General features: G+C 47.5%; 1 protein-coding gene across 2 annotated transcripts in view; it reads right to left on the bottom strand.

The window, feature by feature from the left end:
* Positions 1 to 12017, bottom strand: part of HINT3 (histidine triad nucleotide binding protein 3) — a 61825-nt gene that overhangs the window by 47226 nt on the left and 2582 nt on the right. For both annotated transcript variants that reach the window (XR_010176062.1, XM_063917293.1), the window contains exons 2-3: positions 9298 to 9412; positions 8919 to 8988 (exon numbers count right to left, since the gene is read on the bottom strand). Coding sequence is in view for 1 of the 2 variants with exons in the window: in XM_063917293.1 (XP_063773363.1) it covers positions 8919 to 8988; positions 9298 to 9412 (185 nt within the window). In the remaining variant the exon portion in view is untranslated. The remainder of the gene's footprint in view (positions 1 to 8918; positions 8989 to 9297; positions 9413 to 12017) is intronic.

Below are 12017 nucleotides of genomic sequence, written 5' to 3' on the forward strand. Positions count from 1 at the left end.
ATATCTAATATTGGGGGTCATTCAGAGTTGTTCGCTCGCTAGCAGATTTTAGCAGCATGCATACGCTAGGCCGCCGCCCTCTGGGAGTGTATCTTAGCAGAATAGCGAACGAAAGATTAGCACAATTGCGAATAGAAATTTCTTTGCAGTTTCTGAGTAGCTCCAGACCTACTCACAGATTGCGATCAGTTCAGGCCGTTTCGTTCCTGGTTTGACGTCACACACACGCCGAGCGTTCGGCCAGCCACTCCCCCGTTTCTCCAGACACTACCGCGTTTTTCCCTGACACGCCTGCGTTTTTCCGCACACTCCCAGAAAACGGGCAGTTTCCGCCCAGAAACACCCACTCCCTGTCAATCACACTCCGAACACTACAACGATGACATTTCTTCGTTCGGACGCGAGTAAATTTACTAAGTGCTAAAATACTTACCGCATGCGCACTGCGAACCATGCGCATTTTTGCCTTAATCGCTTTGTTGCGAAAAATCGACAACGAGCGAACAATCGGAATGACCCCCATTATCTGCAGACTTTAATGCTTACAGGGATTGCAGCTAACCTAGGAAAAATAAGATTTTAAACCTACCGGTAAATCTTTTTCTCGTAGTCCGTAGAGGATGCTGGGGACTCCGTAAGGACCACGAGGATAGACTGGCTCCGCAGGAGACATGGGCACTTTAAGAAAGACTTTAGGTCTGGGTGTGCACTGGCTCCTCCCTCTATGCCCCTCCTCTAGACCTCAGTTAGAGAAACTGTGCCCAGAGGAGATGGACAGTACGAGCAAAGGATTTTTGTTAATCCAAGGGCAAGATTCATACCAGCCACACCAATCACACCGTATAACTTGTGTATCAAGTAAACAGTTAACAGTATGAAAAAATAACGTAGCATCAGTCCAACCTGATGGAACTATAACATAACCCTTATGTAAGCAAAACTATATACACAAGTCTCCCAGAAGTAGTCCGCACTTGGGACGGGCGCCCAGCATCCTCTACGGACTACGAGAAAAAGATTTACCGGTAGGTTTAAAATCTTATTTTCTCTAACGTCCTAGAGGATGCTGGGGACTCCTTAAGGACCATGGGGATTATACCAAAGCTCCCAAACGGGCGGGAGAGTGCGGATGACTCTGCAGCACCGATTGAGCAACAGGAGGTCCTCCTCAGCCAGGGTATCAAACTTATAGAACTTTGCAAAGGTGTTTGACCCCGACCAAGTAGCAGCTCGGCACAGCTGTTGTGCCGAGACCCCTCGGGCAGCCGCCCAAGACGAGCCCACCTTCCTAGTGGAATGGGCCTTAACCGATTTCAGTAACGGCAATCCTGCAGTAAAATGCGCCTGCTGAATCGTGTTACAGATCCAGCGAGCAATAGTCTGCTTTGAAGCAGGGCCGCCAACCTTGTTGGCTGCATACAGGACAAACAGTGCTTCTGTTTTTCTGATCCTAGCCGTTCAGGCCACGTAAATTTTCAAAGCCCTGACCACATCCAGGGACTCGGAATCCTCCAAGTCACGTGTAGCCACAGGCACGACAATAGGTTGGTTCATATGAAAGGATGAGACCACCTTAGGTAGGAATTGAGGACGGATCCGCAATTCCGCTCTATCCATATGGAAAACCAGATAGGGGCTTTTATGTGATAAAGCCGCCAATTCCGAAACTCGCCTAGCCGAAGCCAAGGCTAACAACATGACCACCTTCCAAGTGAGATATTTCAACTCCACTGCTTTAAGTGGTTCAAGCCAATGTGACTTAAGGAAACTTAACACCACGTTAAGGTCCCAAGGCGCCACCGGAGGTACAAAAAGGAGGCTGAATATGCAGTACTCCCTTCACAAAAGTCTGTACTTCAGGTAAAGAGGCCAATTCCTTTTGAAAGAAAATGGATAAGGCCGAAATCTGAACTTTAATGGAGCCTAATTTTAGGCCCAAATTCACTCCAGTTTGTAGGAAGTGAAGAAAACGGCCTAAATGGTATTCTTCCGTAGGAGCACTCCTGGCCTCACACCAAGAAACATATTTACACCATATTCGGTGATAATGTTTAGATGTCACGTCCTTCCTAGCCTTTATCAGCGTAGGAATGACCTCATCCGGAATTCCTTTTTCCGCTAGGATCCGGCGTTCAACCGCCATGCCGTCAAACGCAGCCGCGGTAAGTCTTGGAACAGACATGGCCCCTGTTGTAACAGGTCCTGTCGTAGAGGAAGAGGCCACGGATCTTTTGTGAGCATTTCCAGCAGATCCGGATACCAGGTCCTTCTTGGCCAATCTGGAACAATGAGAATTGTTCTCACTCCTCTTTTTCTTATTATTCACAATACCTTGGGTATGAGAAAAAGAGGAGGAAACACATGAACCGACTGGAACACCCATGGTGTCACCAGGGCGTCTACTGCTACCGCCTGAGGATCTTTTGATCTGGCGCAATACCTCTGTAGCTATTTGTTGAGACGGGATGCTATCATCTCTATCTGGGGCAGTCCCCACTGACTTGCAATCTGTACGAAGACTTCCCGATGAAGTCCCCACTCCCCTGGATGCAGGTCGTGTCTGCTGAGGAAGTCTGCTTCCCAGTTGTCCACTCCTGGAATGAACACAGCTGACAGCTTACATGATTTTCCGCCCGGCGAAGAATCTTGGTGGCTTCCGCCATTGCCACCCTGCTCCTTGTGCCGCCTTAGCGGTTTACATGAGCCACTGCGGTGATGTTGTCTGACTGGATCAGAACTGGTTGGTCGCTAAGTAAGTTCTCCGCCTGACGTAGGGCGTTGTATATGGCCCTCAGTTCCAGGATGTTGATGTGAAGACAAGTCTCTTGACTTGTCCAGAGTCCTTGGAAGTTTGTTCCCCTTGTGACTGCTCCCCACCCTCTGAGGCTCGCGTCCGTGGTCACCAGAACCCAGTCCTGAATGCCGAACCTGCGGCCCTCCAGAAGGTGAGCACTCTGTAGCCACCACAGGAGAGATACTCTGGCCCTGGGGGACAGGGCGATCAACTGATGAATCTGTAGATGTGACCCGGACCACTTGTCCAGTAGGTCCCATTGGAAGGTCCTCGCATGGAACCTGCTGAAGGGAATGGCCTCGTACGATGCCACCATCTTTCCCAGGACTCGAGTGCAGTGATGCACTGACACCTGTTTTGGCTTCAATAGGTTCCTGACCAGGGTCATGAGTTCCTGAGCCTTTTCTATCGGAAGATAAACCCTTCTCTGGTCCGTATCCAGAATCATGCCTAAGAAGGTCAAACGAGTCGTAGGAACCAACTGCGACTTGGGGATATTGAGATTTCAGCCGTGTTGCTGTAACACTTTCAGTGAAAGTGACACGCTGCTCAGCAACTGCTCTCTTGATCTCGCTTTTATGAGGAGATCGTCCAAGTACGGGATAACTGTGACACCCTGCTTGAGCAGGAGCACCATCATTTCCGCCATTACCTTTGTGAAAATCCTCGGGGCCGTGGAAAGCCCAAACGGCAACGTCTGAAATTGGTAATGACAATCCTGTACCGCAAATCTCAGGTACGCCTGATGAGGTGGATATATGGGAACATGAAGGTATGCATCCTTTATGTCCAGGGATACCATAAAATCCCCCCCTTCCAGGCTGGCGATGACCGCTCTGAGCGATTCCATTTTGAACTTGAACCGTTTTTAAGTATAGGTTCAGGGATTTTAAATTCAATATGGGTCTGACCGAACTGTCCGGTTTCGGAACTACAAACAGGGTGGAGTAGTATCCCTTCCCTCTCTGAAGTAGGGGAACCACTTGTTGAAGACACAATTTGTGAATAGCATTTAACACTATCTCCCTTTCCAGGGGAGAAGTCGGTAGAGCAGATTTGAAAAACCGGCGAGGAGGCACCTCTTCGAATTCCAGCTTGTATCCCTGAGAAACAATTTCTATTGCCCAGGGATCCACCTGTGAGTGAACCCAGATGTGGCTGAAAAGTTGAAGATGTGCCCCCACTGGGGCGGACTCCCCCAGCGGAGCCCCAGCGTCATGTGGTGGATTTTGCAGAGGCCGGGGAGGATTTCTGTTCCTGGGAACTAGCTGTGCTGTGCAGCTTTTTACCTCTGGCAAGAAAGGACGATCACGCACTCTTTTGCTTTTATTTGAACGAAAGGACTGCATTTGATAATGTGGCGCTTTCTTAGGTTGTGAGGGAACATAAGACACAAAATTCGATTTACCTGCCGTAGATGTGAAGACCAGGTCGAGAGACCTTCCCCAAACAATTCCTCCCCCTTGTAAGGTAAAACCTCCATATGTCTTTTTGAGTCGGCATCACCTGTCCACTGCCGGGTCCAGGGGACTTGTCTAGCAGAGATTGACATAGCGTTTATTCTGGAACCCAGTAAACTAATGTCTCTTTGAGCATCCCTCATATATAAGACAGCATCCTTTATATGGCCTAGGATCAATAAAATAGTATCCTTATCTAGGGTTTCAATCTCCGCCGATAATGAACCTGTCCATGCTGCAACCGCGCTACAAACCCAGGCCGACGCAATTGCCGGTCTGAGTAATGTACCAGAATGTGTGTAAATGGATTTCAAGGTAATCTCCTGCTTGCGGTCTGCAGGATCCTTGAGGGTAGCCGTATCATGTGATGGCAGCGTTATCTTTTTTGACAAGCATGTCAACGCTTTGTCCACCTTAGGGGATGATTCCCACCGTACCCTGTCCGTTGGCGGGAAAGGATACGCCATAAGAATCCTTTTGGGAATCTGCAGTTTTTTGTCTGGAGATTTCCAAGCTTTTTCACATAATTCGTTCAACTCATGTGAGGAGGGAAAAGTTACCTCGGGCTTTTTTCCATTTTCCTCTGTGATATGCAACACTTCTTTTATTGCAATAATCATATATCGAATACATTTAGCTACTTTCGGCTGTAACTTTACATCATCGTAGTCGACACTGGAGTCCGAATCCGTGTCGGTATCAGTGTCTGCTATTTGGGATAGTGGGCGCTTCTGAGACCCTGAAGGTCCCGGCGACATAGGGACAGACACGGGTTCACTCCCTGACTGTTCCTTAGCCTCAGCTTTGTCTAATCTCTTGTGCAATAAGTTCACACTAGCACTTAAAACATTCCACATATCCACCCAGTCAGGTGTCGGCACCGCCGACGGAGACCTCACATTCATACGCTCCCCCACCTTTCTAGGTAAACCTTCTACCTCAGACATGTCGACACACGCGTACTGACACACCACACACACAGGGAACCTCTTATCTGAAGATAGTTTCCCCACCAGGCCCTTTGGAGAGACAGAGAGAGAGTATGCCAGAACACACCCCAGCGCTGTATGACCCAGGACAAAAACACAATAATATTATGGTTTATCCAGATAGCGCTGTTTACATATACAATATGCGCCAATTTTGTGCCCCCCCTCCTCTTTAAAACCCTCTGTCTACCGTGGTATAAGCAGGGGAGAGTCCGGGGAGCTTCCTCTCAGCGGTGCTGTGGAGGAAAAATGGCGCTGTGAGTGCTGAGGGAGAAGCCCCGCCCCCTCGGCGGCAGGCTTCTGTCCCGCTGAAAATCTCAAAATTTGGCGGGGGCTCTTATATATGTACAGTGCCCAGCTGTACATATACTTATTTTTGCCAAAAGAGGTCTATATGCTGCCCAGGGTGCCCCCCCTGCGCCCTGCACCCTTACAGTGACTGCCGTGTGTGAGGTGTATGGGAGCAATGGCGCACAGCTGCAGTGCTGTGCGTTACCTCAGTGAAGATCATGAAGTCTTCTGCCGCCTCTGAATTCTTCTTTTCTTCTCATACTCACCCGGCTTCTATCTTCCGGCTCTGCGAGGGGGACGGCGGCGCGGCTCTGGGACGGACGGCGAGGGTGAGACCTGCGTACCAATCCCTCTGGAGCTAATGGTGTCCAGGAGCCTAAGAAGCAGAGCCTTGAAACTCACAGAAGTAGGTCTGCTTCTCTCCCCTCAGTCCCTCGATGCAGGGAGTCTGTTGCCAGCAGTGCTCCCTGAAAATAAAAAAACCTAACAAATATACTGTGTCAGCAAGCTCAGGAGAGCTCCCTGAAGTGCACCCATCTCCTCTGGGCACAGTATCAAACTGAGGTCTAGAGGAGGGGCATAGAGGGAGGAGCCAGTGCACACCCAGACCTGAAGTCTTTCTTAAAGTGCCCATGTCTCCTGCGGAGCCTCTCTATCCCCATGGTCCTTACGGAGTCCCCAGCATCCTCTAGGACGTTAGAGAAACGTTGTTTATCATTTGTGCAAGTTTCATAACAATGATTGCATCATTTAAATTAGTGATACTGTTGCTTGTATTGTAACATTAACTGAGCATATCTTTTTCAGCAAAACACACTGCAGCTGCACTGCCACTATATTTTCTGCAGTCAACATATTACAAAAGTTCAGACTTGCCACAGTTTGTGGTAGTAATAGATAGCAATGAAGTTTAGGAATAGTCTCAAGTATATAATATAATGCATCTTATTCATTACATAACATGACTATGAGGTTTGAGTTCAGTATGAATTACTGGCGGCCGGGAAGCCGAGCGTCAGTATACCAACAGCGGCATCCCGGCCACCAGTATGCCGGCAGCAGGGCGAGCTCTAGATAGCACCTTCTTGTGGGCTCGCTCCGCTCATCACGCTGCGGCCACGGTGACACGCTGCGCTAGTTATATTCTCCCTCTATGGGTGTCGTGGACACCCACAGAGGGAGAATAGCTTGTGTAACTGGTATTCAGGCAGCTGCATTTCACCGCTAGTCGGGATTCCAGCGTTGGCATTGTGACTGCCGGGATCCCGACTAGCAGCATTTTAACACTTCCCATGGGGTCTATGTATAAAGTGGAGAGAGATAAAGTACCAACCAACCAGCTCCTAATGGTCATATTTCTAACACAGCCTGTAACATGGCAGTTAGGATCCGATTGGCTGGGACTTTATCTCTACTTTATAACTCTCCAAGGCTTAGTACATAGACACCTATATCTGAAATTTTGATATTACAAGTACGATATTAATTTCAGCATCACGTTTAAAAGTTTGCCCTTCAGAAATGCACGGCAGTGATGCTTTTGCACCCGCTTAGTAGCTCCTACGCGCTGGCAGGCGGTACCCGCCGCGTCCTGCGTCTTAGCGGCTGCCTGTGACGTCACGCAGCCGCCTCGGCCTCCAACGGTCCGCATACAGTTGCATTGTCCGGACCATGAACCGCCAACAGTGTACCTCCCGCACCGCCTCTGCCTGTTAATCAGGCAGAGGCAATCGCAGCCCTGAGTTTTAGCATCTAACTGGGCTCCCGGGGTATGCGTGCGCACTTCTCAAAGGGATTCAGACCGTGATCGCTGCAGCAAACCAGTCTGAATTAGGCCCTATGTCCAGCTGATCCTGGGTGCAGGATCCTAGTATCTCATGTCTAGGTGGCGCAATGCTACAAAGTTAGACAACTCTGCTGCACAATGACCAAGCTATCCGTATGGCCAAGTTGTGCTGTCAATGTAGGCTTTAGGTCTTTGGGACAAATACACAATTTTAAATGCTAGTGTAAGCTTGGTGTAGTGTTTTTGTTCTGTATGAATAGTACAAAGGAAACCAGGCAGGTATATACATACTGAACTGTGGACAGGTTGCGCTGGCAATTTAGGCTGCAGCTTTAATCTGCTCATGTTAAGGACTCTTCCCATAAACGGTCAATGCATTTCTATTTTCCATTTCGCCCCCCGCCCCATTGCCTAATTTTATTATTTTCATTGATTTGTTATAAGCTGTCATTTGTTATAAGCTCGCTCTCTAATAATATATATTTTACACATACATACATACATACATACATACATACACTTTAGTCCATGGCACGCAACCATCTGTGGTACCTGAGGTATGTGACTACACCATTTCAAAAGAAAAAAAAGTCATACATGCTCCGCACTCTCCTAATTACATTCCAAACTAGATTTCATTTAAATTCATGGAATGTTGGTTCCAAAATATTGCAATAACTTGTCAAGCTGGCTAACACCAGAGTCTTTCCTTCTGCCAGTCCCTACACTGGTTCGGCTTCATTTACCATTTGGTATTATACAGATTTTATACTACACTATGCATCTTTCATGGGTTTCAGTATGCTAGCTCATTGGCTAAAAGAGATAGAACCTCACCCAAGCATGCCAATTAATGGGCACCTGGGGAATAAGCCAACAAGACTTTCTGAATACGGTCGGGCGATCGGTGGTTAGATGTACTGGGGCCTTTAGATGCATGCGCAGACTGGCGGGTTTGTGTACATTCCTTAATCACACTTAGAGCGGGTGGTATTCAGTATGCCGACTGACGGAATCCCGGCGCACAGTATACCGGCGCCGGGATCCCGACAGCCAGCATACCGACACTTATTCTCCCTCGTGGGGGTCCACGACCCCCCTGGAGGGAGAATAACACCGTGCCCGTAGCGTGGCGAGCGCAGCGAGCCCGCAAGGGGCTCATTTGCGCTCGCCACACTGTCGGTAAGCCGGCGGTCGGCCTCCCGGCGCCGGTATGGTGGTCGCCGGGAGCCCGACCGCCGGCAGATCGTAGTGAACCCCTTAGAGCATGTAACTCTGATGTGAAATGACATTTATAATAATTACAGTAAGGATATGCTATTATTACAAGTGGCAAACCAACAATACATCTCATTCACTAATTTACACATAAATATGCATGCTTTGTATTACAATGATACTGTATGTAGACAGCTGTAAATTCCTATATGATATTATTGAAAACAATTCACATATTTTAAGGAACGCTATTATGACTGACATTTAAAGCTTAACATATGTAAGAGTTAGTAAAAAACTGCCCAGGCTAGAAATGTATTTAGCATTCCCTACTAATAAAATTCATGAACATACTGTAATTAATGTTCAGAATAAGTTACCTTATATCCTCCAAATCCGTGACATTGTTTTTCTGTAGCACGTTCTTCCCAACTTCCACCATATTCTTTACTGGAAGAAATGACAGGAACATTATCTGGAGCTCATATTTTTTAGACACACAGTAGCCGGCAGGCCAGAACTTCCATAAATGGGGAAATGCATAATCTAACACAGGATTTATCTGCTTATGTAAAGATCTCACGCTACCATTAGGAGAAATTACATGTAGCACAGGTGTATTGCCTCATCACAGCCTCTGCACGGATGACTGGTTACCTTTCTAACACACAATACAAATGCATACATACGCAAATACTTTGCCAGTAGCTGGAATAAAATACACAGGAGTTATTTTACTCCGTGCTGTAGTGGTCTCACCTAACTGCACATGATCACTTGTTAAAGTTTTACAGTTTCCCACATGCTTCTTGGGTACCACCAGGTAATGATATGGTGCTCCAGGTCTTATATCTTTGAAGCAGACCAGGTCCTCCTGTGAACAAAAGACATTCGTTACGTTGTTGTTGTTATTATTATTGCTCCACTCAGGTATTATTTACACATTATTCTATAAGTCTGACTAAACATTTCCTGGATATAATAGCTATAATGCAGAAAAACTAACAACAATTTATCATGAAACAAAATACTGTGTGATTGAATAAAAAACACTAGATCTAAACTGACATAAGACTGACTGCAGGTGGCCTGGACCAGTTTTATCTGCTGATTGCTGCTTTGTGAGCTCACACCATCTCCAGTATACACACTGGGGGCGAGTCAGACCTGATCGCTGGGCTGCTAACTTTGTGCTGTCCTGCGTTCAGATAGTCGCCGCCCAAGGGGGAGGGGGGAGAATATAAATTTGCTGTGTAAGTGTGCGATCGCATGTGTACGCCGAGCTGCAAAAATCCACTGTCTGCAGTCTCTGCGCAGCCCAGGACTTACGTCTACAGTGCGATGAGAAAAGGCTGATCGGGGCCAAAGCTGACGTCACACACCCTCCCTGAAAATGCTTGGTAACACCTGTGTTTTTCCAGACACTACCAGTAAACAGTCAGTTACCACCCACCACTGGCCTCTTCCTGTCAATCACCTTGCGAACGCCCATGCGATCATAATTTTCGCACCATCCTGTTGCTGACCGGTGATGCCCGTTTTTTTTGGCCAATGCGGTGCATACACATGCGCAGTTAATCGCTGATCGCCCGCTGTGCGAAAACGCACAGCAGCGATCAGGTCTGAATAACCCCCACTATTCAATGCTCTGCAATGTGCTTCTGTGCACATCACCATACATTATAGTAGTCACATGGCCCCTGGAAGGCACCACTGAATTCATCAAGCAAAAAACTGGAGGATGTCTTTGTACAAGACCTCCTTCTCTTACACTGCACTGGCAGTGGCTGCTGGTGTAACCAGCTGCAGTTGCCGCTCTCTGGCTACGCCACAGTGCCTCAGTGCTTCTATACCTCCCAATTGTCCCAATTTCAGCGGGACATTCCCACTTTTGCACCTGTCCCGCCCACGGGCTGCAATGTCCCGCAGGCGGGGGGAAGGTTGGCAGAGCCAGTGATCACCGCTGCTCTGCTTTGCAAAGCAGCTAGTGATCACTGAAGAGTGAGCCGGGAGATGCCCATCTGCTCGGGGAGCGATGGGCACGCTCCCAAAATGAAAAAAAAAAAAAAAAAAAAACGGGGGGGGTTGGGGAGCCATCTGATGAAACCCTGCCCCTTCTCTCAATTCTCCGCCCCTTATCCAGAGGCCTAACCTCTATTTCTACCCGCAACCACGCCAGGTCCTGCTTCGGGGAATCCAAAAGTTGGGAGGTATGCTGACACGTGTAACAAAGTCATATGAGAGCACACAGGAGGCAGTTGTAAGTAGGGCTCCCGAAGGGCACCACTAAGCTGATAGCACTGATGCATCTCCTCTAGGCCCCTGGATCCCGGCTGTCCAGCAGCAGTTAGCATCTGACTACAGTACATCTCTGCACCCAGCAGTGTGGCTATAATACTACTGCTTTCGCCTGTAAGAGGAACCCTACTAATTACGAGGGAAAACAAGGAAACAACTTAAGGTAAGTAACCCATGGGGATTTCTGTGGGACCACAGACAGTACAGATCTTAAGGGCCCTACACACTCAGCGACCTGTGGCCGAGGTGCCCGACGGCCGATACGGCAGATGGGCGACCCGCCACAGCTGCAGGTGACGAGGGGAGTGAAAGATTTTTCACTCGCCACGTCACCTGGCCCCATTCCCGAACATGCAGGTCGTCCATATCGACCTGCATGTTCAAACGACGGGAGAACAACGATGAATTTGTTCATCGTTGAAGCATCTACACTGAAAGATATGAACGATTTATCATTCATTTATGAACCATATCGTTCAAATCTTTCAGAAAATCGACCAGTGTGTAGGGCTCATTACTGCCCGATTGGGAGGATGAACTTGTTAAACAGCACAACAGAAAAACACAGAAGTTCAATCAGGAAACCACAGACACTGGGGCACAATACATTACATACTGTATGGAGGAGGAGGGTCAGTGACGAACTTACAGATGGGAGAGATAAAGCATAGTTACATAGTTGTTGAGGTTGAAAAAAGACAAATGTCCATCGACTTCGACCTGTATTATAATTTTTATATTAATTAAATGCTCTATCCTTGGATATTTCTTTCAGTTAGGAATTTATCTAATCCATTTTTAAACTTATTGATTGAGTCCACCATTACTACCTTCTCTGGCAGAGAATTCCAAATCCTTACTGCTCTTACTGTGAAGAACCCTTTCCTCCATTGTGTATGATTTTTTTTTCTTCTAACCTCAGGGGGTGTCCTTGTGTCCTATGTAGTGTTTTTTGATAAACAAATCGTTTGATAAATCCTTGTATTGTCCCTTAATGTATTTAAAAATATGAATAATGTCCCCTCTCAGTCGCCTCTTTTCCAGTGTAAACATATCTAACCTTTTAAGTCTTTCCTCATAATTCAGTGCCTCTAACCCCTTAACCAGTTTAGTGGCTCGCCTCTGGACCTTTTCAAGTTACAAGATATCTTTTTTATAGTGAGGTGCCCAGAACTGTACAC

This window comes from Pseudophryne corroboree, chromosome 4 (assembly GCF_028390025.1).
Source record: "Pseudophryne corroboree isolate aPseCor3 chromosome 4, aPseCor3.hap2, whole genome shotgun sequence".
Lineage (NCBI taxonomy): Eukaryota > Metazoa > Chordata > Amphibia > Anura > Myobatrachidae > Pseudophryne > Pseudophryne corroboree.